This window comes from Amblyraja radiata, chromosome 7 (genome assembly GCF_010909765.2).
Source record: "Amblyraja radiata isolate CabotCenter1 chromosome 7, sAmbRad1.1.pri, whole genome shotgun sequence".
Classification (NCBI taxonomy): Eukaryota; Metazoa; Chordata; class Chondrichthyes; order Rajiformes; family Rajidae; genus Amblyraja; species Amblyraja radiata.
This window is the reverse complement of record NC_045962.1, coordinates 10,491,118-10,518,745: the sequence shown is the minus strand read 5'-3', so window position 1 is coordinate 10,518,745 and position 27,628 is coordinate 10,491,118. Positions and strand designations below refer to the sequence as shown.

Genomic DNA, 27,628 nt, shown 5'->3' with positions numbered 1-27,628 from the left:
GCCTTCCATTCAGCGGGCCACAATCAGCACAAATTGGCAACAACACTTCCTCCTTGATGACCATTCCACTCAGGACTTCCACAGTCCCCTGAGCATTGTGTGCTCAGTCCCCAGCTCTGCTTTCTCTATATCCATGAGTATGTAGCCAGACATACAAAATTGCTGGGGAAACTCAGCGGGTGCAGCAGCATCTATGGAGCGAAGGAAATAGGCGACGTTTCGGGCCGAAACCCTTCTTCAGCCTGAAGAAGGGTTTCGGCCCGAAACGTCGCCTATTTCCTTCGCTCCATAGATGCTGCTGCACCCGCTGAGTTTCCCCAGCAATTTTGTGTACCTTCGATATTCCAGCATCTGCAGTTCCCTTTTGAACACTGTAGCCAGACATAGTTCCAATGCCATCTTTACATTTGCCAATGATACCGCTGATATACTTGTATATACACTGTATATACACTGTATCTTGTAGATACACTGATATACAATGTGTATACACTACATCTTGTAGATACACTGATATATAATGTGTATACACTACATCTTGTATATACACTGATATACACTATATATACACATTACATATTGTATATACACTGATATACAATGTATATACACTGTATCTTGTAGATTGATATACACTGTATATACACTGTATCTTGTATATACACTGATATACATTGATATACACTACATCTTGTATATACACTGATATACACTGATATACACTACTTGTATATACACTGATATACACTGATATATACACTGTATATACACTACATCTTGTATATACACTGATATATACTGTATCTTGTATATACACTGGTATATACACTGCATGTTGTAGATACTGATATACAATGTGTATACACTGTATCTTGTATATACACTGTATATACACTGTATCTTGTAACTGATATACACTGTATATACACTATATCTTGTATATACACTGATATACTCCTCATATTAAGCCTATGTCCTCTGGATTTTATTGTTTCTGTTATGGGACTATCCTCTCACAATTTAGCTACCTCCACCAGGTCCTACCTCAGCCTCCTCCGCTCCAAGGAAAACAAACCCAGCCTGTCGAATTTCTCCACCTAACTGAACTGTTTCAGCCCAAGCACCATCCTGTGAATCTCCTCTGCACCCTCTTCAAACAATCCTCCCTCTCTTTAGTGTGGTGATCAGAACTGCACACAGTATTCTAGCTGAGGCATAACCAAAGACTTGCTCCTTTATTTCGTCGCCAGCTTTACTGCTAGTTGTAATACCTATTTCTGCTCAGTGTTTTCAGTGGAGTAACGTGGTGGATGTGATGGCTCAGGTGGAGATTCAGGGAAGCAGACCCAGGATCAACATCTGCGTAAACTATTCAAATAATTAGCCATAGATTAACGAAAAATCTACTGCACGAGCGTCACAAATGTAACTGTTCTGCCTGAGCCAGCAGGGAATTCAATTTGGTGACCAGGTGTGCGTGATATTCTAGATCTCACTATTGCTGGATGCGGCCTAGTTTCACCGGGGCACTTTGCTCATTTACAACTGTACTTGGCAGTGCCGGTTCATAAGGCAGAGCCACAGTGTATGGCATGGTAGTCTGCCTCCACACGAGACACAGATACCTGTACCGTACCACCAGATTACCTTGGGCACCTTGTTATAGGAAAGATGTTGTCAAGCTGGAATGGGTACAGAGGAGATTTATGTGGATGTCGCCAGGACTCGAGGGCCTAGGCTACAGGGAGAGGTTGAGTAGGCTGGGACTCTGGAGGATGAGGGGTGATCTTGTAGAGGTGTATAAAATCATGAGAGGAATTGACTGGGAAGATGCACAGTCTCTCTTGCCCAGAGTAGGTGAGTCGAGGACCAGAGGACATAGTTTTAAAGTGAAGGGGAAAAGATTTAATAGGAATCTAAGGGGTAACTCTTTCACACAAAGGATGGTGGGTGTATGGAACGAGCTGCCAGAGGAGGTAGTTGAGGCAGGGATTATCGCAACATTTAAGAAACAGTGCGACAGGTGCATGAATGGGACCGGTTTGGAGGGATATGGATCAAACGCAGGCAGGTGGAACAAGCGTAGCTGGGGCATGTTGGCCGGTGTGGGCAAGTTGGGCTGAAAGGCCTGTTTCCATGCTGTATCTCTCGATGAGATCATCTTCATCTACATCTGTATTTACACCATCCATTTATTCTCCGTTCTGCTTGATGCAACTGTTGAACTGAAACTGCAATCTTGTGGTTTAATTTTATTCATTGAAGCTACAGCAATTAGCATAAAGGGCCTGCCCCACATGGGCATCATTTGCGCGTCACGCAGGTGGCGCGCGAAGATTTTGCACATCCCAAGATCCCGGGGCGCCACGCACGACCGCGCGTCACTGCCTACGTCACCACGCACCATGCTGGCGTAATGCGCATCACGTGCGCGGCATGACACGCGCGTCGTGACGTGTAAATGATGTCGTGTAAATTACTTGCAAATGACCCCCAAGTGGGACAGGCCCTTTACCGTCAACACTCCCTTTCCCAACATAAATGCCTCACCTTCAAGCATCCTCCTTCAGTTGGAAGCGTGGGTGAACGGGTCACGGACTCTCGTATGACCGCAGATCCCAACGGCACTCCATGCTCGGACGATCGTATGTGGGTTTGCTGCAGGAGGGAGATAGACAGTCAAGATTCACCCTCGAGGGGAAAATGGCTTCATGAGGTGTCCCACCTGACTGGGAACAGAGAAAGCGTAACACAGACAGCCAGCAAATGTGGTTCCCTTATCTCAGTGTACCTTCAAAGTAAAACTTTACCTGATGCACCAGCAATGCCGTCATCGTCCATTGCTTCATCATAGAACGTAGAAGAGTACAGAGCAGGAACAGGTCCTTCAGCCTACAATGTCCATCGCAAACACGACGCCAAGCTAAACTAATCTTCTCTGCCTGTACGTGATCCATATCCCTCCCATTTTCTACATATCTAAAAGCCTATCTAAAAGCCTTTTAAATGCCACTATCATATCTGCCTTCTCTACTATTCCCAGCAGTGCGTTCCAGTCATGCATCACTCTCTGAATGTCCCTGCACCTCTCCTTTAAAACTTGATGCTTCACCTTAAAGCTACGCCCGCACGTCCTTGACAATTCCACCTGGGAAGAAGATTGAATGAATGAAGACTTTATTGTTACATGTGACAAGTCACAGTGAAATTCTTTGCTCGCAAACGCAAGGTATGCAAATAGTCGCTCATAAAGGTCGCTCACAAAGTATCCGTGCCATGTCCCCCTTTGTTGTTCCCCCCATCCCCCTCCCTCACGGCAATCCCCCCACTCCAGGTCCTCCATTGTTCTTTCCACCCCCCACCCCCCCCACCTCCGCTTCATGGCGTTCCTCCCATGCCAGGTCCTCCATTGGAGGAGGTCGATTCTGACTGTCCACCCTATCTATGCTACTCATAATTTAAAAAACTTCTATTAGATCTCTCCTCAACCACTCACGTTCCAGTGAAAACAATCCCAAGATAGTCGATACCATCTAATCTAGGCAGCATTCTGGTAAATCTCTTCTGAACCCTCTCAATAGTCTTCGTATCAACCCAGACTTTCAATTCATACCTAAAATAACGATATGGATTGACTGTCAAGGTGTCTGCTTGTAAAGTGCACAATGAATTTAATAAATAGAAAAATACTTAAAGAGAAACGTAATACTTTAGGGGCAGCACAGTGGCGCAGTGGTAGAGCTGCTGCCTTACAGCGCTAGAGTTGTGTGCAGCTCTGGTCACCCCATTACAGGAAGGATGTGGACGTTTTGGAGAAGGTAGAGACGAGGTTTACCAGGATGTGGCCTGGATTGGAGTGTAATAGCTATAAGGAACGTTTGGATTATTTTATCAGGTGTGGCAGATGCTGAGGAGACATTTGATTGAAGTTTATAACATGAAGAGAGGCATAGATGGGAAAGACGGCCAGAATCTTTTTTAAAGGGTGGAAATGTCAAATAGGAAAGCTTTAAGGTGAGAGGAATAGGGTAAAGAAGATGTGCCGGGCAAGTTTTTTTTTTTTTACACAGAGAGTGATGGGTGCCTAGAACACACGGCCAGGGAAAGTGATGGAAGCAGATATGATGGTGGTGGTTAAAAGGCTTTTAAATAAGCACTTGGATATGCAGGGTGTGGAAGGATATGGATATTGAGCAGCACAGACATTGTGAGCTGAAGAGCCCGTTCCTGTTCTGCACTGTTCTATATATGTCGGTATCCAATGGCCAGATTGCTACTTGCCCATTCTTGCCTGAGTTCACTTTGTCACTCAACATAAACTTGGCAGTTGTCAGATAAATAGCGAAAGTGAGCCAAAGACCTCTGAGATACTGCATTAAGATTCACTTTGCAAAACAGATTCACTTTTGCAATTTCTGTATTTTTGCTCCATTAAATTAGTTGCGTAATCACTTATAAATGCAAATTTATTGAATCAGAACAAGCATTTACAGTTGCACGGGTCTTATTTAGAGTTAAGTTGGTGGATACAGCAGTCTCCTACAACAATTCAGCAACACCAGGCTGCACAGGCGGTATGGTGGTGCAATGGTAGAGTCTATAGAAGAAGCGGAAACCACTTTCGACCATTAGGGAGTGACAAAAACCTCCGGGAACCGCACGGAAACCTTGGGTGGGGCGCAAAGTCTCCAGAGGTTTCCGTTCAAGTTTCCTATGTGGGCAGGGGCATTACAGCTCTTCCAGCGCTGGAGACCCGGCTTCGATCCCGACTACGAGTGCTGTCTGTACGGAGTTTGTACGTTCTCCCCAGATGTACAGGTATGTAGCTCAAATTGGCTTGGTATAAGTGTAAATTGTCCCTAGTGTGTGTAGGATAGTGTTAATGTGCGGGGATCACTAGTTGGTGCAGACTCGGTGGGCCGAAGGGCCTGTTTCCGCGCTGTATCTCTAAACTAAACCAGGCAATTATGAGTGATGAGATGCTTGGCATTCCCAGCTATGCTGATTACAGGGACAGGAGGAGTCAAATGCTGCTAAAATTACGCTGCACTCCCTCAATAGCAAGAATGCCATTCCTCCAATTAGGAGACCAAAACTGCACGCAATACTCCACGCAAGGTGTGGTCTCACCTCTTTGCTCCCAGATTCAAATCCTCTCGTTATGAAGGCCAACATGCCACTGCCTGCTGTACCTGCATGCTTACTTTCAGTGACTAATGTACAAGGACACCCAGGTCTCGTTGCACTTCTCCTTTTCCTAATCTGACACCATTCAGAAAATAATCTACCTTCTTGTTCTTGCCACTGAAGTGGACAACCTCACATTTATCCGCATTATACTGCATCTGCCATGTATCACCCAACCTATCCAAATCACTCTGCATCCTCATAGCATCCTCTTCAGTGTTCACACTGCCACCCAGCTTTGTGTCATCTACAAATTTGCTAATGTTACTTTTAATTCCTTCATCTAAATCATTGATGTATATTGTAAATAGCTGCGGTCCCAGTACCGAGCCTTGCGGTACCCCACTAGTCACTACCTGCCATTCTGAAAGGGACCCGTTAATTCCTACTCTTTGTTTCCTGTCTGCCAACCAATTTTCTATCCATGTCAATACTCTACCCCAATACCATGTGCTCTAATTTTGCGCATTAATCTCCTGTGTAGGACCTTATTAAAGGCTTTCTGAAAGTCGAGGTACACTACATTCATTGGCTGTCCCTTGTCCATCTTCCTAGTTACATCCTCACAAAATTCCAGAAGATTAGTTAAGCATGATTTCCCCTTCATAAATCCATGCTGACTCGGACCGATCCTGTTACTGCTATCCAAATGTGCTGCTATTACATCTTTAATAATTGACTCCAGCATCTTCCCCACCACCAATGTCAGGCTAACTGGTCTATCATTCCCTGCTTTCTCTCTCCCTTCTTTCTTCAAAGTGGAATAACATTAGCTACCCTCCAATCCACAGGACCTGATCCAGTATCTATAGAACATCAGAAAATGATCACCAATGCTTCCACAATTTATAGAGCCACCTCCTTGAGTATCTTGGGATGTAGACCATCAGGCCCTGGGGATTTATCAGCCTTCAGTCCCATCGGTCTACCCAACACCATTTTCTGACTAATGTGAATTTCCTTCAGTTCCTCCGTCACCATAGATTCTCTGTCCCCTGGTACATCTGGGAGATTTTTTGTGTCTTCCTCAGTGATACGAGCTTGCAACACCACCGCATCCCAGGGCAAGTCATTCAAGTATTTCTGTAGGAATAGTGTTGAGTTCACAGGAGCCTAAGATATATTAGGTAGTGTGACTCAAGTTACACTTGCAGTTTTACACTGGAGCAGACCAGGTACTGGAAGGCAATGAGTATTGGTTCCACTGGAATTTCCAAGCATAGAATCAAATGAGGTTTTAGCAGATGAAGGTTCTGAAGGATATGGAGTGAAGGGTCTTCATGACAGCTGAGATTCAAATCGTCCCTGCTTCCATGTGACAGAGGAAGTCCAGGGGGTTGACTGGACTATTCCTTTACAATACTTCCGCAATCTTCTTGAAATGGTTTCACCGCAAAGCAAGTTCAGGCTTCTGCAAGTTTATGTGACCACTTTTAGCATAGTTCAGTTTAGAGATACAGCACGGAAACAGGCACTTCGGCCCACCGAATCCGCGCTGACCAGCGATCTCCGCACACATTAATACTATCCTACACACACGAGACACAATTTACACATACACCAAGCCAATTAACCTACATACTTGTATGTCTTAGGAGTGTGGGAGGAAACTGAAGATCTCGGAGAAAACCCACGCGGTCACGGAGAGATTGTACAAACCCTGTACAGCCAGTGCCTGTGGTCGGAATCAATCATTGCTCCACCGTGCCACCCTACTTTTTGTCAAGTAAAGATCCAAAGTACTGCAGGTACTTTGCTCTGGTATTTTATTTAATTCACATGTTTAATCAATAACGTTTTATTAATAATGTTCAATGTTTTATGTGTCATTCCTAACTATCACTGTATGTCATGTTGTCACTTGCGGGTGGAGCACCAAGACAATTTCCTTGTATGTGAATACTTGGCCAATAAACTTATTCATTCATTCATTCATTCATTCATTCATTCATTCATTCATTCATTCATTCATTCATGTCAATGCAGCTGAGCAATGGTTACTTCACCTGACCTTTTATTTAGTAGTTTAGCCTCAGTGCGTTGAATCCTATCATTAAAGTGATAACCAGACTGTGGATATCCCACAAACAGGCGACAGATTATGTAAAGGCCCACTGGCTGAGACACAAATTGCAACAGCGAGTAGTAAAACTGGCCAGTAACAACATGGGAGTGGGGGTGAGTGTTCTATGTTCTATATTCTGTAAACTATTTTACAATTACAAAATATACGTTCAAGCAACCTTATTACAACCTGCAAATAATACTTCATGGCATCACATATTTCCAAAAATGAATTTGGTTCAGTACGTTGTATTATAATAATCCTAATTAATGTATATTGCTTGTGACTCAAAATATATCAAAACCAGGCTCATTATTACATACCAGCGCTCATAACTACACACATACCACATAATGCATCAGTTAAAAATTCCAATTGTTAATCCATTCAATTCTCCAGGTGCATATATGTCACTCTTGGCTCGACTGGTGGCTCTCTTGGATCAGAAGGCCGTGGATTCAAGCCCCTTTGATAAACATAAGATTATAATTTGGGCGAACACATTAGTTCAATAGCAGGAGAGTATTGCACTGTCACAAAGCACAGTCTTTCAGATGAAATGTTAACCAGAGCTCATTCTTGCCTCTACAGATGCCGAAAGTTGCACCTATTGAAGACCTGGAAAAGCACTGACTCTTTCCTCAACCAAAGGTAGACAGAAATGCTGGAGAATCTCAGCAGGTGAGGAAGCATCTATGGAGCGAAGGAATAGGTGACCTTTCGGGTCGAGACCCTTCTTCAGACTGATGTGGAGGTGGGGGGGGCGGGAAGAAGAAAGGAAGAGGGGGAGACAGTAGGCTGTGGGAGAGCTGGGAAGGGGAGGGGAAGGAGGGTGAAAGCAAGGACTACCTGAAATTGGAGAAGTCAATGTTCATACCGCTGGGGTGTGAACTGCCCAAGCAAAATATTTGCAGTGGGACTCACTCTGGCCATGGAGGAGACCCAGGACAGAAAGGTCGGATTCGGAATGGGACGGGGAGTTGAAGTGCTGAGCCACCAGGAGATCAGGTTGGTTAGTGCGAACCGAGTGGAGGTGTTGGGCGAAGCGATCGCCAAGCCTGCGCTTGGTCTCACCGATATAGTGCAGCTGACACTTAGAGCAGCGGATGCAATAGATGAGGTTGGAGGAGGTGCAGGTGAACCTCCTCTTCTTTCCTCCTCTTTCCTCAACCAATATCAGTTTTGAAGAAACTGTCTATATTCTCCTGAATGTACAAACCCCTATATTGTTTGCCCAGTTTAGGTTTCATCAGGACCCCTCATCAGAGCCTTTATCCAAACAAGGGCCAAAAAGATGAAGTCAAGAAGTGAAATGAGAGTGATGGCCATTGATATCAAAGCTGCATTAGTGTAGTAACAAGGCACCCTATTAGTAAAACTCAATTGGACTGGCTGCCTAAATACTATGGTGGCGGACATGTCTTGACACTCAAAGCCCTTTCAACCACAAGTCAGGAGAATACTCTCCATTTTTTCTGGATGAGTGCAACACCAACAACTCTCCACAATCACAAAACCATTGGGGATAAAGAAGCCCGTTTGATTGGCAACTTGTCAACCATCCTAAATATTCACTCTTCCCACCACCAGGGGACAATGGCTGCAGTGTGCGTCAGCTACAAAGTGCACTGAAGTTCTCATCAGCGTATTCTGACAACATCTCCCAAATCCATGACCTCTATCACTAAGAAGGTCATGGGAAACAGATGCATTGGAATATTACCATCTGCAGGTTCTTTTCAAGTTGTGCACCATCCTGGTTTGGATATATATTGTTTTTTCTTCATTCATCCCAGGTGTAAATCCTACTCAAGGACTAAAAGCCCTGTCCCACGGTACCAGTTCATTCCAAGAGCTCTCCCGAGTTTGCCCTGATTCGAACTCAGAGATTTACAGTAATGGCCACTCGTTGGTACTCGGGGCTCTCGTGGACATTTTTCAACATGTTGAAAAATCTTCACGAGTCTTCCTGTGCTTACCTGCCATTGACGAGTCTTCCCGAGTACCTGCTGTTAGCGCTAAGAGACGTCCCCAAGCTCCGACGTACCTGCTACGTTCATTCTCCGTGCTTACCACGAGTTTGATTTTTTTAAACTCGGGAGAGCTCTTGGAATGAACTCGTACCGTGGGACAGGGCTTTAACTTCTGCAGAATCACCACAGTGCCCCAAGAAGGCAGCTCACCACTACCTTCTGAAGAGTAACTAAGGATGGGCAATAAATGCTGCCTTGGACAGCAACGCACTGATCCAGAATATTAACAAAAACTGCTTATGCATTTAATGTTTTAATGTTTTATGTTTTATTCTTAATGGTTTACTGTATGTCGTGTTGTTACTTGCGAGCGGTGCACCAAGGCAAATTCCTTGTATGTGTGCATACTTGGCCAATAAACTCATCCATTCATTCATTCAAACTTATACATTCATCTAAAAACGTGTGAATACTAATATACGAGGCCAGTTTGAGATTAGGAAGGAGGAGGTGATGGGGCTCTTGAAAACCATTAAGGTGGATAAATCCCCAGAACCTGATGGGATCTAAACTAGATTATTGAGAGAAGCAAGAAGGAGATTGCAGGAGCCTTCACAAAAATCTTTGTGTCTTCTCCAGCTATAGGTGAGTTCCCAGAGGACTGGAGAGGAGCTAATGTCATTTCTTTATTTAAGAAGGGAAGTTGAATGAATCCAGGGAATTATAGGTTGGTGAGCCTCACGGGGGAAACTATTGGAGAAGATTCTTTCTGATAGGATTTAGGTTTTAAGTCATAAGTTCATAAGTGATAGGCAGAATTAGGCCATTTGGCCCATCAATTCTACTCTGACATTCAATCATGGCTGATCTATCTATCTCTCCCTCCTTATCCCATTCTCCTGCCTTCTCCCCATAACCACTGACACCTGTACTAATCAAGAATTTATCTATCTCTGCCTTAAAAATATCCACTAACTTGGTCTTCACAGCCTTCTGTGGCAAAGAATTCCACAGCTTCACCACCTTCTGACTACAGACATTTCTCCTCATCTCCTTCATCCTTTAATTCTGAGCCTATGACCTCTAGTCCTAGGCTCTCCCACTAGTGGAAACATCATTTACTCCCACTTGGAAGAGTCTGGGGTCATTAGGCACAGTCAGCATGGTTTTGTACATGGCAGGTCATGTCTCATTAACTGGGTTGAGTTTTTGATGCAAGTGGGCCAGTGGGTGTGGTCTACATGGATTTTAGTAAGTCATTTGATAAAGTACCCCATGCTAGGTTGATCCAGAAAATTAAGATGCATGGGATAAGCAGTGACTTGCTTGTGTGGATTCAGAACTGGCTTATTGATAGAAGACTGAAAGTTGTGGTGGAAGGACAATATTCGGGCTGGAGGTCTGTGACCAGTGGAGTTCCACGGGGATCTGTGCTGGGACCACTGCTGTTTGTGATAGATCTATACATAACTTGGATATAAACATAGATGGGTTGGTTGGTAAATTTACATATGACACCAAGATGGCTAAGGTCGGGGACTGTGAAGTACGCTGTCAAAGTATGCAGCGAGATATAGGATCCACTGCCAATATGGGCAGTGAAATGGAAGATGGAATTTAATCCAATCAAGATTGAGGTGGTTCACTTTGGGAGGTCAAACGTAAGGGGAAAATATACAATTAATGGCATGACCGTCAACAGCATTGATGTACAGAGGGACCTTGGAGTCCAAGTCCATAACTCTCGGAAAAGGCACCACAAGTAGATAGAATGGAAAAGAAAACGTATAGTATGCTTGCCTACATTTGTCAAGGCATTGTGCATAAGAGTAAGGAAATCAAGATGCAACTTTATAGGACTTTGTTTAGGCTACATTTGGGGTATTGTGTCCAGCTCTGGCCACCCCATTACAGGAAGGATGTGGAGGCTTTGGAAGAGGAGGTTTACCAGAATGCTGCCTGGATTATGGAGTATTATGTATGGAGAGGGTAGACAGACTTGGATTGTTTTCTCTGGAATGCCAGAGGTTGCGGGGAGACCTGAGAGAAGTATATACAATTATGTGAGGCATCGATGGGATGGACAATCAGAACCTTCTCTCCAGTATGGGAATTTCAAATACTAGAGGCCATTGCTTTAAGGTAAGAGAGCCAAAGTTTAAAAGAGATATGAGGGCAAGTTTGCTTATACAGAGGGTGGTGAGTGCCTGGAACGCACTGCCAGGAGTGGTGGGTGAGGCAGATACGAGAGTGACATTTTGGAGACTTTTGGATGGGTATGTAGATATGCAGGGAATGGAGGGATATGGATTATGTGCAGGCAGATAAGAGTTTGGCACAGACACCATGGGCTAAAGGGCCCGTTACTGTATGCTGTACTGTTCTACATTCCACATTCTATGTCTCGAATGAATCTTCATTAATATGTATCAAAAAGAATGGTGTCTAGATACCTGCACCATGAGGACCACCACTGTATAAGTCCTTCCAGTCTCAAAACAATAAGTCACCACTGTGCAATGATTACTCTCCCTTAGTCGACTTTTCATCCATAGTCTCATTATCCCTTTAATTCTACAGGATTTAATTTTGGTAACAAGATTGTCAATGGTAATATTGCTTCAAGAAGGAATATATTATCAGAGCACTTTGGGATTTAATTGAGCTGTGAAAGATGATGATGCCATTTCATTAGCTACCAGATCACTAAATATCAAGATATTGTCAACAGTTCATCAATTATACTTGCTCAAAGTAGGAGTGTCGCTTCATCTTTTTAAACCTTTAAAATCTTTTCATTCCAGTCTGCTTTGGACTACCTCCCTCTATGTTATTTCTGGTCTCTTCTTCCTTACATTGCCTTGTCATCAAATAATCACGCTGTAGATTTACATATGACACCAAGATGGCTAAGGTCGGGGACTGTGAAGTAAAATGTTCCCAATGTTGGGCGAGTCCAGAACCAGGGGCCACAGTCTTAGAATAAAGGGGAGGCCATTTAAGACTGAGGTGAGAAAAAACTTTTTCTCCCAGAGAGTTGTGAATTTGTGGAATTCCCTGCCACAGAGGGCAGTGGAGGCCAAATCACTGGATGGATTTAAGAGAGAGTTAGATAGTCTAGGGGCTAGTGGAATTAAGGGATATGGGGAGAAGGCAGGCACGGGTTATTGATTGGGGAGGATCAGCCATGATCACAATGAATGGTGGCGCTGGCTCGAAGGGCCGAATGGCCTCCTCCTGCACCTATTTTCTATGTTTCTATGTTATGACTGAAAATTGTGTGAAAGATAGACACAAAGTGCGAGAATAACTTTGCGGGTCAGGCAGTATCTCTGGAGAAAAGGGATAGATGAAGTTTCGGGTCGAGTTACGCCAACACTTTGTGTCTATCTTTGGTATGAACCAGCATCTGCAGCTTGTTTCTGAATGTTTGTAGATTGTGGAGAATTTTGTTTTTGTCTCTCAATTTCTCCATCAATTAGGTTTTTGCAATTTGCTAAAAATCACATTTACTTAAAACAACTCTAGTCATTGAACATCTAAGCTATATTTCTCAATGTTTATTAATCTTAACTGACAGACCACATTCAGTTAGGATAGGTAACAATTCATCCTCTCTGATAATCCTCAACACTGGTGCTCCACAAGGATGTGTTCTCAGCCCCCTTCTTTACTCCTTATACACCTACGACTGTGCAGCTAAGCACAGATCCAATTCAATTTACAAATTCATGGACAACACCACCATAGTAGGCTGTACATCAAATAATGATGAGACAGAATACAGGAAGGGGATTGCGAAACTCATCACCTGTTGTCGAGACAACAACCTTTCTCACAATGCTAGCAAGGCAACGGAGATAGTGATCGACCATAGGAAGTGATCCTGGTATACATTGGTGGTGCCGAAGTACAGATGGTTGAAAACTTCAAGTTCCTGGAGTAAATATTACCAGCAACTTGTCCTGAACTAGCCATATCACAGCAATGGCCAAGAAAACACACCAATGCCTCTACTTCCTTAGAAGGCTTTGGAAATTTGGCATGACCCCAACAACCATTACCAACCACAGCGCCATAGAAACCGTTTTATCAGGATGAATCACAGCTTGGCTTGATTCCACAAGAAATTACAGAGATCTGTGAACGCAGCCCATACCATCACGCAAACTAACCTCCCTTCCATTAATTCCATTTACACCTCACACTGCCTCAGCAAGGCCACCAACATAATAAAGAATGAGTCACTCCCCGGACAGTCCCTCTTCTCCCATCAGGCAGGAGATACAGAAGTGTGAAAACGCATACATCCAGATTCAGGGACCGTTTCTTCCCAACAGTTATAAGGCAATTGTACGAGAGTGGTCCTGAGCTCCCATCTCCCTCATTGGAGACCCTTGGACTATCTTTAATTGAACTTTCATGGACTGTATCTTGCACAAAATGATGTTCTCTTTATCCTATATCTGTACACTATGGACTGTTTGATTGTAATCATGTACTGTATAGTCATTCTGCTGATCAAACAGCATGCAACCACAACTTTTCACTGTATCTTGCTACACTTAACAATAAACCAAACTAAACTAAACAATAGATCCTAATGCACAACCGAGAATTGGTGGCTCATTTTGTTCACCAAATTTAAATAACTTCCTTCAAGCCGCTGTTCTCACATCCAATGTACAAAGCACTTGGTCGATGGAATTCCAGTCAGCAGAAAACTGATGGTGGGATCATTAAGACTACTCAATATATTAACTCAATGTATTAAATAATTTAAACAAAGTCTTTGAGATTCCATAGTCATAGATCTAGCAACACAGCATGGAAACAGGCCCTTCAGATTACGTTGTCCATACTGACCAACTCATTCCAGATAGGAACTCCTATCGAAAAAGTTGTAAGTGTGGAATTATCTGCCACATAAGGGAATGGAGGCCAATTCACTGGATGTATTCAAGAGAGAGTTAGATATAGCTCTTCGGGCTAACAGAATCAAGGGATATGGGGAAAAAGCAGGAACAGGGTACTGATTCTGGATGATCAGCCATGATCATATTGAATGGCGGTGCTGGCTTGAAGGGCTGAATAGCCTACTCCCGCACCTACTTTCTATGTTTGTCCTGAGGTCCCTCTTAAATCTCTCCCCTCTCACCTTAAGCTTATGCCCTCTAGTTTTTGAATCCTCTACAATGTAAAAACAACTGTTAGTCTTCACTTTATCCATGCCCTCGTGATATTGTATACCTCAATAAGATCACCACTCAGCCTCCTCGTCTCCAAAGAAAAAAGTCCCAGCCAATCCAACTTCTCCCACCAACGCATGCGCACTAGTCCCGTTAACATCCTGGTGAAGCTTTTCGAAACAATTTCAAATTTAAATATCATTCTGTGCGGCCCAATTTAGTTTGTCATCCAATTTGTTAATGTATATAACAAACAACAGTGGACACAGCACTGACCCATGCTGCATTTCACTGGTCACAAGCCTCCAATCAGTAAAACATGCTTTCACAACTACCCTTTGATTCATTCTATGTGTCCTAACCTTCGAGATTAGCCTTCCCTGTCAAAGACCTTGCCATGTACCACAAAGACAACATCCACTGCCCTCATCAATTCTCTTCCTTCTCTTAGCTGTTCCTATTCTCTGCTTTCCACGTGAGTATTTCATTCAGGGTAATCTTAGCATTATCCATCCTAGAGCTTGATAAAACTATGTTCTCTTGTCTGCCGAGGCATAGAAACATAGAAAATAGGTGCAGGAGTAGGCCATTTGGCCCTTTGAGTCAGTACCGCCATTTAATATGATCATGGCTGATTATCCAAAATCTGTTCCCCATTCCTGCTTTATCCCCATATCCCTTGATTCCGTTAGCCCTAAGAGCTATATCTAACTCTCTCTTGAATACATCCAGTGAATTGGCCTCCACTGCCTTCTGTGGCAGAGAATTCCACAGATTCACAACTCTCAGGGTGAAAAGGTTTTTCCTCATCTCAGTCCTAAATGGCCTGCCCCTTATTCTTAAACTGTGACCCCTGGTTCTGGACTCCCCCAACATAGGGAACATGTTTCCTGCATCTAGCCTGTCCAATCCCTTAAGAATTTCATATGTTTTTATGAGATCCCTTCTCATTCTTCTAAATTTCAGTGAATACAAGCCCAGACGATGCATTGGGACATGAAACTCCTGCTGCTCTATAAACACATTATCTTTGAAACACAGAATCAAAAGCACCCAATGTAATTTGTGCAGCTGATCTAATGTCTATTAATATCGTCAATAATAACTCAATAGAAGCATCCAATAATTTATTTGGTTCTAAGTTGACATTGTATCAATTTTTGGAAGAACAGTTAATTTTATTTGGAGTCATAGTTATACAACACAGCTACAGGCCCTTTAACCCAAAGTTAATATAGATCTAATTATTTTAACCCTTTGTGATACGACAACCCTCTCCATCCCAGGAATTATCTAAGCAATCTCTGGTGAGCTGCCTCCAATATCACTCCATCCTATCTTGACTATAGAGACCAAAACCGTGCACAGTACTCCAGCGGCAACTTGGCCATAACCCTGTACAATTGTAATAATACTTCCATGTTTCTTAGCTCAAACCCTCTTGCAATGAAGGCCATTTACCTTGCTAAACTCTTGCTTTGCTTGCCTGCTCATTTTTTCCAAGTCATGAACAAGAACATTCAGATCGCTTTGCATTTTGTTGACCTGTGGCCAATCTGTGACAGTATCCTCACATTCCACTTCCCCTTCATTTCACAATCTGTTCTGGTCAACATGCTGCAGAAGGTGGTAGACATGTACGCCTTGCTTTCCCTTACTCCCTTGATAGTAACTTTGCCATTATCCTTTCAGGTGGCCAAGAACTGCAATCCCGCTTGTCAGTGGTGCAAGGCTCAAACCATGCAATAGAGGTGCTGGTAGAGAGGCAGGATAAGCATGTGATGAATGGCAGGGTGCAGGGGACTGCAGTCGCCCAGGGAAAAGCAAAAGCTAGATACCAGCTCCATGTAAGGATGAGACTAATCACTGGTTCTTGTGCGACAGAACTCAGACAATAACATTGATCTGCTTGCAGATGGATATGCACAAGAAAATGCATGGTGCAATTCCTGGAAATTCAAATTATCCCAGGAAATATGTATGCACTGCCCAGGGGAATGATAAAGACAGCATCAACTCTGCACCGATATTTGGGCAACATTTTGAGGTCATCCTTTCCATTATGAGAGAGGTGAGCAACTCTTGGAGCTGGCCATGAAGGTGATGCCTTGGAGATGCCTGATTACGTGGCTTCCAGAACTCGGCTTGCAACAGAGGCAAAATTAATCCAGTGCTCATTCAGAGCCATGACTTCAAGGCTCAAAGCTCCTTCTGCTAATGCAAAGCAGCAATCTCCACCACCTATGACATTGACTCTTGGAAGAGCATAGCTTGGACAGACAAAAGCAGAAAAGTAATCAAGTACAATATCTTCATATGAAATTGGGCATGCTGTGATATATAAGGTCGCTTTAATATGGAACATCACTTCTCTTCCATCTCATCTTCTTGCCCATGACTGTTCACCATTTGGTTGGTGATAAAGGATGAATTCTCATGATTGCTCATTTGGCCCATTTGACCATGAGACCAAAATCACAATACTTGTTTTCATTAGCTAGACCATTGCAGTATATGCTGAGCAAATTTTGTCTGAGCCAATCTATATATGCTTTTGTACAGTATTGACAGAGTCAGCACAGTATATTGTAGCCATAGGGTGGCAAGCCAGGTACTCAAGGGATGGACAGTCAGTGATCTCCCTTTTAGTTCTTGTTTGAGTTTCAATGGCTTAGACTGCAGTGCTTCTTAAACTGGTGAATGGTTCACCCAAGGGTAAATTAAATTATTTTGGGGTGAATTAAACTAGAGGGGGGGAATCCGGAGGGTGCCGCCGTTGAGTATGGCAGCCCCACCTGCAGCTGTTCGTCCTTTCATCCTTTAAAAAAATCCTTTAGTCCGATGAAAAGTTTTGTTTTGGAGGGATTTTGGGCTTTTTATGTGGGGGGGGGGGGGGGAGGGGGAAACTGTTATCCACAGTCTATACCTGGTCGAGGATTCATCTATTCTCCGAATCGCATCTTCGCCCCCTCCTCGCAGCCTACCATCTGGATTGGCGCGGCCTTTCCTGCCGGAGACCGGCCAGAGTTTCAGCTTCAGCAGCGGTGCAGAACTGAAGGACCATCGCGGAGCGGGCGATGCCTTACCGGGGTCGACGTGTGGAGCTCCGGAGTGCTGGTACTGCCGACTTTAACACCGTGGAGCTGTGGTCTGCGGAGCTTCCAGCCGCGGGCAGCGCTGACTTTAATAATGCGGGGCCCTGGGATCTTTTCGCCGAGGATCGCCATGTTGGAGATCCGTCCAGCTCAACCTGTTGACTTCGGGAGCCGCGGTCTCTGGTAGGAAGCAGCCGATTCGGAACTCCAAGCCACTGAGAGTGGTCTTCTGATGCCGGAGTTCCATTATCCCGGCAAGAGGGCCTGAAACATCGGGCCGCCGTTGCGGCAACTGAGGAGGCCTCAATAGGCCCCGACCACAGGTGAACAAGAAGAAGATGACTGAACTTTATTGCCTTCCCTCACAGTGGGAAACGTTGATTCCGCTGTGTGGGCATGTTCATGTTAAATTCTATCGTGTGTTGTATTCTTTTTATTTGTAGGGCTATATGACAACTCAAATCCTGCTGTACCAATTGGTGCAGTGACAATAAATGTAAACTTGAACTTGAACTTGAATGAAGGGTGCATGACTTAATTTATTCAGATATTATGCACAAGGGAGAATAAGACAAAAATTACCCAAAAAAAAGAAAATGTAGTCGAGGGTGAATAAAACTTTGTGATAAGACTCAAGGGTGAATGACACTGAAATAATTTAAGAAGCACCGGCTTAAAGGACTGCCACAGACTAAAGAAATCATGGCTGCTCCTTTTCCACATGATGTCACACACTATGGATACTCAGGAAGTGAATTTGTTCACCCTGAAGGCAAGATGTGTGCATGTGATACGTCCAGCACTATTGGAGAGCCCACAATTTAAACACGCCACACTGTCCAATCTTTTTGCAAGGGGAAGGAACTGAGTTAACGTTCTTGGAATAATGGCCTCCCAGCACAACAGTGAATGCAAACTGAGATACACGCAGCAAACACTAGCTCCACCCTGCAGAGAGTCCGATGTATTAATGTTCATGGTCTCCATGGCAAAAAGGAGAATCACATCTTTCTGCCAATGTAGTGGCATAAGCAGCCGGTGAAGTATTGAGGTGTGGATTTTCTCAATGAATCTCAGGGGCTTCACGTCCTGTTTGTCCCTGAGGTGGGAATTGGAAAATTCCTCTGGAAGACACTTGGTACTATGGTCTTCTTCTAAAGACCTCCCTTCAACTCCTTCCCATTCTAGGAGTTTGGCCTGTTCAGCCTGGCCTTTCTATGTTATCTCAGTCAATGAGCACTCCAAGGAGAACGGCTCTGAGATCAGTCGTGGCTGAGAGCCACTTGTATTGCTTTGAAGTCAACAGAAACCTCCATAGGATAAACTTTTCTAAAGAGGTTTGCAAACTCTAAAGATGTTTAGAAATCCAAAGACTAAATTCTTCAAACAAATATTATGCAGGAGTCAATAATTAACTAATCTGGGAGTAATGGATCATCTGTATAATGATCTCTTTAAGAGGCATAAGTGGGAAGCTTCTCGTAGTATCAAAGGGTCCCAACTTGAAACACCATCTGTCCATTCCCTCCACGACTGTTGCCTGAGCTGCTGAGTCTCTTTCACAGTTTATTTTTTGCACCTGAACCTCCAGGTGGTTTTGAATCCATCCCATCAGCTGCTTTGTGTCCAATTTGCCCGTGCCACAGATTGACCCGACAACCTTCATGCTTCCAGCAGCTGCAGACGTTGCAAATGCCTGCACCTTTCACAATATACAGTCACTACAACTCACAAAACAAAGATGTTTGTCATCAGCAAAAAAGTGCCAAATATTTCCAGCAGGATATAATTGTAAAAAGACATTTAAAATTTGTCATTTCCTCATTTTCAAAGCTCAGATTAGGTGCTCACCCGTTCCATTATAGAATCATATATTACCATTCTGCACTGGTTATTTTTCTCTTTGATGTACGTGTGTATGGCTTGATTGCACTCGCGTATGGAATGATTTGACTGGATGGCTTACAAACAAGGTTTCTCACTGTATCTCGGTATGCATGACAATAATGAACCAATATCAATACCAACATAGAAATAAACACCTGATCTCAAGCACCCATTTACACAAATCCTACCTTAATCTTATTTTATGTTAACGTGAATTTTCCCAAATTCTACCACTCACCTACAGACTAGTGGCTATCAACAGCAGTCAATTCTGCTGCCACCATGCATAGTTTGGGGGGGGGGGGGGGAACTGGAGCCAGATGGTCACAGGAAGAATGTGCAAATTCCACTCTGACAGCATCTGAGGTCACCCATGTTTCTGAAGTTGTGAGGCAGCAGTTCTTCGAGCTGCACCATTTGCTTGCCATATTTTGGGCATTAATTACCTGTTGTATTTTATTTGCGTAATGCTAAATTAAAAATAATAATAATAATAATAATAATAATAATAATAATAATAATAATAATAATAATAATAATAATAATAATAATAATAATAATAATAATAATAATAATAATAATAATAATAATAATAATCCCCTTTGCAGAATGTAGCAACCATGCCGTTGTAAAACAATGAGGGTAATTTTAAGAGGATACACAAAGGCCATAACTTGGGTCAAAGGGTACAACAAACCTTGCTGTGGTGAACTGACTACAGGATTTTATACTGCATTGACTTCCCTGGAGAAAAAATAATGCATTATGCATCATTGCCAAAAGTCCCATTCCAGTGCTGATCCTCCACCATTAACAATAATAAGGACAACATAGCTTGTTATCATCCAGAACACAATGAGATGTGGAAAGAATTGAAGATGTGAAAATAGGAAAAGCATGAAAATCTAATGGTCAGCAAGATAATGGAGCAGGTTTCGATAAAACACGTAGAATACGTTCCTTTTTCCTTAGTTGTTATGCAATTTGTGTTTCCCTCTTTACTAAACTATGGAATATTGCTGGCTAGATATCCTCAAAATATGGCAATGCATGGCTCAGTATGTTTGGCAGAAGTCCTAGTTTGTAAATAAGCTATTCAAATGCCTTAGTCATAAACTAGATGTTAAACATTAACAGCAGTGGTTGATATATCCATATAAAAACTATTTAAAATTCACACCCACAACACTCACATTGCACCAGTCTGTGCGTAAGTGTGCAAGCCAGAACCAAGGGTGTGAGCTGTCACTGTCTTGTCAGCTTTAGCCACAGTCTGCTCCTGGCTGTTTGGATTTCCCCCTCCACTTCTAGATCTAGTGAAGGCCTCCACCCTTGTCACAATTACTGCTCCAAGAATAATCCTGCACACTCTGTGGATCTTCGGTCTCAACCAACTGTGTGGCCTCCAATCATAGGGTGGCATGGTGGCGTAGCGGTAGAGTTGCTGCCTTATGCCCCTGTCCCACTTAGGAAACCTGAACGGAAACCTCTGGAGACTTTGCGCCCCACCCAAGGTTTCCGTGCGGTTCCCCGAGGTTTTTGTCAGTCTCCCTACCTGCTTCCACTACCTGCAACCTCTGGCAACCACCTGCAACCTCCGGGAACCGCACGGAAACCCTGGGTGGGGCGCAAAGTCTCCAGAGGTTTCCGTTCAGGTTTCCTAAGTGGGACAGGGGCATTATAGTGCTTACCGCGTCAGAGACCCGGGTTCGATCCCGTCTACTGGTGCTGTCTGTAAGGAGTTTGTATGTTCTCCATGTGACCGCGTGGGTTTTCTCTGAGATCTTTGGTTTCCTCCTACACTCCAAACACGTACAGGTTTGTAGGTTAGTTGTCTTGGTTTAAATGCAAATGGTTCCTAGTGTGTTAGGATAGTGTTAATGTGCGGGGATCGCTGGCCGGCGAGGACCCGGTGGGCCGAAGGGCCTGTTTCTGCACTGTACCTATAAAACTAAACTAAATCCATTTTTCAATCTACTTCTGGGCTTCGCTCGCCATCCATGTCTTCCTCCAAACTTTGACAACAACTTGTCAGTCCTCCACGCAACTTTAGCCAAACTACATTCATCTTACTTTGACATTAGTATGAACTCCCTTCTATTGTCTCCCCTTTATTTGCTATCCACTGGCTCCCTGTGTGGTTCCGAATAAATCTCAAGACCCTCCTCTTTGTCCACAAAGCCCTCAATGGCCTTGCACCCACTTACATTAAAAGTCTTCTCACCCACTACACCACCCTCAGATCGGCCGACTTGGGGTTGCTGAATGTCCCGCGGTCTACGCATAAGCTCAGGGGCGACCGCGCCTTTGCGGTTGCAGCCCCTAGACTGTGGAACAGCATCCCTCTCCCCATCAGAACTGCCCCCTCCATCGACTCCTTTAAGTCTAGACTAAAAACGTATCTGTTCTCCCAAGCCTTTCCTGACGTCCTCTGAGCGAGGGCTATATGTATATATGTATGTAGCTTGCTTGTGTATACTATTCTTATAACAAATGTAAAGCACTTTAGTCAACAAGAGTTGTTTTTCAAATGTGCTATATAAATAAATGTGACTTGATTTGACTTGACTTGACTATTCACTTCTAAGACACATGCATCCTATTAATGTCGACAAAGTTACCTGTGAGATTTCTCTATGGATCCATACCTGGCCCCATTCTATCTGTACACTGTTCCTTGGCATCTCTCAGCAAATGTTCTGAACTGTAAGTCTAAACCACCAGCCTACATTAATGACAGGGCTTAGACAAGCAAATAGGCCTCTGGAAATTATGTGCAACATGCCTGGAATTAATTCTGTTGCAGACAGCCATTCTTGCTGATTACAGAGTGACATCAAGTGTTCAAGAGACACAAAGAGAAAACAATTTGTGAACAATTTCCAAATGCAGAGATGCAGCCAAAATATGCTCAGATATTTAAAATCAATAAGAAATGCTTTACCAGGATTGGCACATTGGCACAGCGGTAGAGATACTGTCTTACAGCATCAGAGACCAGAGTATGATCCTCACTACGGGTGCTTGTCTGTATGGAGTTGGTACGTTCTCCCCGCGACCTGCGTGGGTTTTCTCCGAGATCTTCGTTTTCCTCCTACACTCCACAGCCATACAGGTCTGTAGGGTGATTGGCTTGGTATAAATGTAAATTGTTCCTGGTGTGTGTAGGATAGCGTTAATCTGTGGGGATCGCCGGTCGGTACAGACTCTGTGTGCCAAAGGGCCTGTTTCCACACGGTATAACTAAACTAAACTAAACTAATCTATTTATTACTTGCTTTCATAGAAATTACAATGACACTTTCTCCGAAAACCTCCTCCCTCTGCATGAACTCCTACACCAGCACATAACTGAGCACAGCTTGACATGGTAATCTGGTTCACACAGCAAGAATGCAATCATCAAAACTTCAAAAAAAAGATCAATAGAGAGAAAGTAGCAATTACTAACGAGAGGGTGGTATGTAAAGGATATTGACTTCTTTGGCACAATGACAGTTTTGGGCTCATCATGTTCCAAATGGCTGACCATATCAAAGTGCCAGAAGACGTTCAATCATCTAACATGAAAATGCAAATTTATTTGACCAAGATCACTGTGATTATACATGACAAAATTCAAATATTAACACAGGCAAAGCAATTCAACCTGATATCTGATCGCTAATCACGGTCAGTAAGTGTTCAGACAGAATAAGGAGATGTGGGATGAAAATATTGTTTCATATATTAACCCCAAACACACCACTTCGGGAATTTTCATTATAATTGCATCCTTGTGCTATCACGAGGAATTCCTCAGGTTGATCCCACCTTTCTCCCTCATTAATGATTTATGAATGATTTTTGAAGTCAGAATATGTGAAATTCTCTGTACATATTTGTATGACGTATCTTTACATATCACTTTGGATTTGCATGTGTGTGTACATATCAAGCTTGCGCATGCTTTATCAAAGGCTAATTCTGATACAGTCCGATAGACATGGTCAACTTCTCCCATTTCACCTCAACTTTCATTCATGAACCTATAATGCCCCGTCCCACTTAGGAAACCTGAACGGAAACCTCTGGAGACTTTGCGCCCCACCCAAGGTTTCCGTGTGGTTCCCGGAGGTTGCAGGTGGTTGCTGGAGGTTGCAGGTAGTGGAGGCAGGTAGGGAGACTGACAAAAACCTCTGGGAACCGCACGGAAACCTTGAGTGGGGCGCAAAGTCTCCAGAGGTTTCCGTTCAGGTTTCCTAAGTGGGACAGGGGCATAAACAGTGCAGCATTAAATTGTATTTAACTCGCTGAGATATACTCTGAAAGTCTGGCAGTCAGAGGGTTAAAGAAACAATGTAATGGGGAGCGATTTCAGGAATTTGGCATTTCCTCATAAACTCCTCAAAGCAATATCTCGGTTTGATCTAATAAACAATTTACAAAGTGAAAAGCAGATAAAGTGGTCAGGAAAGAACGCCTCGGCTCCATTAGAACAGTTGCTGAACAGATTGTGAAATGGCTCCAAAAGTTTAAATTTAATTGAACAGCAAAGGCCACTTTAATTAAAATGCTGTCAAATAGGATTGGATTAAATCACAGCACATAGAAGAACTAAATCAGCCAAGTTTATTTAGTAACTAGAAATCCGAGTTTTATTGATTTGGTCTGAAGATGACCTAACATTCCCAGCCTCGATGAGTGAAACACTGTCTCCTAAAATAAGCTTTACCATTAAATATTGTGTTCCGTTGTAGCATGATACATATTCAAATAAGAACGGGGGGAGAAAGTTAGAAATCCTGGAAATATTAGTGAGTTGGAGGCTCTTTGTAATATGAGCAGAGCGATAGAATGTTCCCCATATACCTGGAGAACCGCAACTCATATCATACACAAGAAATTCAACACTATGCCAAACAGAGCAGACCACTTGATTGGCACCCTATATTCTTTCCACCACTGATTCACCAGGTACCATATCCCTCATGACAAAGCCCGGGGCTATTTCAGCTCATGAAGTCTCTGGTGACATGCAGAACCGATCCCATTCCACACTAATCTTCAGTTCCCCCCAGATTCTACAATAATGCATTCTATAACTTTGAGTAACTTAATTTAACCATCAGTAACAGTTCTCCTCTGTAATATTAGCTCAGCTTGTTTCTTTTCCTTCTATATTTCCCTCTGTCTTATCTCTCACTCTGGGAGTGGAGGATATGTCCACCCTGGTCATCTGAGCATGTCCTCCTGCTCTACATTTGGCAACTCCCACATTCTTTTGTCTATGTGTAGGAAGGAACTGTAGATGCTGGTTTACACCGAAGACAGACACAAAATAGTGGAGTAAGTCAGCGGGACAGGCAACGTCTCTGGAGAGAACGAATGGGTGACGTTTCGGGTCAAAGAAGGGTCTCTACCCAAATTGTCACCCATTCCTTCTTTCCAGAGATGCCACCTGTCCCGCTGAGTTACTCCATCATTTTGTGTCTATCTTCGTTTGTCTATGTTATCTCATCTAACTGAATGACCAGATTCACTCAATGACCAGAGAGCCTTGTTAACCACTTATCCCATGGTCACCCCAGTTTTACTCTATCGAGACAACCCCCCACCCCACTGCTCCTGCAGCTTAACAAGCGCCTTTTGTCTCCTTTCCCAATGTGACAAAGGCTCTCTGACCTGAAACAATAAAGAGCCTGTCCCACGCACGTCATTTGCGCGCCACGCAGATGGCGAGTGAAGATTATGTACATCCAAAATCTTGGGGCGCCACGCGCGACTGCGCTTCACTGCCTACGTCACCACGCACCATCGCGCACCACGTACGCGTCACGACACACGCATCGTGCGTCATGACGGGTAAATGATGTCGCGTAAATGATGCGCAAATGATACCCGAGTGGGACACGCACTTAACTCTGTTTCCTTTCGCACAGATCTGGCCTGACCTGAACTGTCTTTGTCTTAGATTTCCAGTAGTTCTGTTGATTTTCTACCACTCAGTGACACACATGGGCCGATTTACAATGGCCGATTATTCAATCAACCCACGTGACTTTGGAATCTGGGAGGACCTTGGGGAACCCAGAAGATACCCACGTGGCCAGAGGGAGAAGGTGCAAGCTCCACATAGACAGAACCGGAGGTTGAGGTTGTAGCCAGGTCTCTGAGGGTGTGAGGCAAAAATTCTTCCAGCTGTACTATTGTGCCGTTATTACAAAGATACACTGGAATTACTAGTCTACCCTACTCTGACAATACCTAGCCAACCTACTGCCTATCCTACCAAGACAACGCCAGCACTTGTGGATTCACTCCAAGTTACTTGGAATTGTGTTGTCATTCCCTCATTATCACTAGGACCAGATCCTCAGTTGTGAGCGACCTTCAGCAGAAGGACTGCAGCGGATTAAATCAACAGCTCACTGGTCGGTGCTTTTTCAAAGGCAATCAAGGAAGACCAAGGCAGACACTGGACTTGTCAGGAGTGTCAAACCCCACCAAGGAGTAAATGGAAAAATATGCTAGATTAAAAAGTGCAAGTGAAATGCACATAGTTATGTTCGTAAGATTCATTTAAAAACGTTGCTTAAAAGGCATCTTAAAATACATGTGGCTAGAAGTAACTACTGAAGTGCTGCTGGATATAATAATAATAATAATAATAATAATAATAATGGATGGGATTTATATAGCGCCTTTCTAGAATACTCAAGGCGCTTTACATCGCATTATTCATACACTCCTCAGTCACACTCGGTGGTGGTAAGCTACTTCTGTAGCCACAGCTGCCCTGGGGCAGACTGACGGAAGTGTGGCTGCTAATCTGCGCCTACGGCCCCTCCGACCACCACCAATCACTCACACACATTCACACACAGGCAAAGGTGGGTGAAGTGTCTTGCCCAAGGACACAACGACAGTATGCACTCCAAGCGGGATTCGAACCGGCTACCTTCCGGTCGCCAGCCGAACACTTAGCCCATTGATTAGATATGCACTGAACACATCCTTTGAAAGTCTTCCAAAAAGTCAGATACAGATCTTTCCTAGGTTTTGAATACACAACTTATGTACATCTCAATGGACCAACTTGATCTCCTGCTTGCTAAACTTTAATTCCCATCCCCACATTGACCTTTCTGTCCTGGGCCTCCTCCATTGGCAAAGTGAGGCCAAACACAAATTGGAGGAACAGACTCATATTTTGCTTGGGCAGCTTGGGCACCCAGTGGTATGAATATTGATTTCTCTAACTTCAAGTACCCCGTGCATTCCCATGTCTCTCCATCCCTCCCCCACCCAAGTCAAACCAGCTTCAAAGTCATCTTGTTGAGAATCTGTCTTTACTCATTCTCGCCCAGGCCACAGCTAACAATGGAATGTTTCCTTTATCCGTTACTTTTTTGCATATCTTTCTTCATTTGGTCTATATATCTCTTCATCACCGTCTATATATCTCTCATTTCCCTTTCCCACGACTATCAATCGGAAGAAGGGTCCAGACCCGAAACGTGACTTATTCCATCTGTTGGCATCTTCTGCCAGGTAGAAATTAGGCATTTCCACCCCCATCGGTCACCCAGAACAGGGGCCTGGGTCAAACCGAGCAGAGCTGGGACCACTGAGCAGATGCACTCACTCACTCACTGTGAGTTAGAGGGGCCGGCTGGTGTCTGCTCTACATACGTCTGCTCTTCATGTGTCTGCTCTACATACGTCTGCTCTTCATGTATCTGCTCTTCATGTGTCTGCTCTTCATGTGTCTGCTCAACATACCGTACATCTGCTCGCTCTCTCATTGCAGCCGTTCCTGTTCATTTCCAACCTACAAAGAGTGCAGGTTACAAACACTTCTCAGTAATATAGGGACCCCCTGCACTATCAAACGGAAAAAGAAACACTTCAGTCCTACGCAATTCATGAGACCGTGAGCGAGGTTCGTACCCAAAATGTTGGAAGCAACCGAACACATTCAGAACATTTCTTTTGGCTACTGATGATATCAGCTTCTGGTGAGTCAGGAACCCTGTGCAATTAGATAGAACTGGCAACTATCAATCAGCTCAATTTGACCCATTTGATTGAGTTGAACAGTTCACAGCTCCAGTGATCCGGATTCAATCCTGATTTCAAGTGCTGTCTGTGTGGAGTTTGCAGGTATGCCCTTTGATCGTGTGGATTTTCCTGCAGATGTGTTGATTTCCTCACACGTCCCATAGACGTGCGGATTACTATTGTATACGG

General features: G+C 43.7%; 1 protein-coding gene across 2 annotated transcripts in view; it reads right to left on the bottom strand.

Annotated features, from left to right (window-relative positions):
- The window catches only part of satb2 (SATB homeobox 2), a 189,013-nt gene that overhangs the window by 12,493 nt on the left and 148,892 nt on the right, over positions 1 to 27,628 (bottom strand). For both annotated transcript variants that reach the window (XM_033023694.1, XM_033023695.1), the window contains one exon: positions 2,551 to 2,658. In XM_033023694.1, the coding sequence (XP_032879585.1) occupies positions 2,551 to 2,658 (108 nt within the window). The remainder of the gene's footprint in view (positions 1 to 2,550; positions 2,659 to 27,628) is intronic.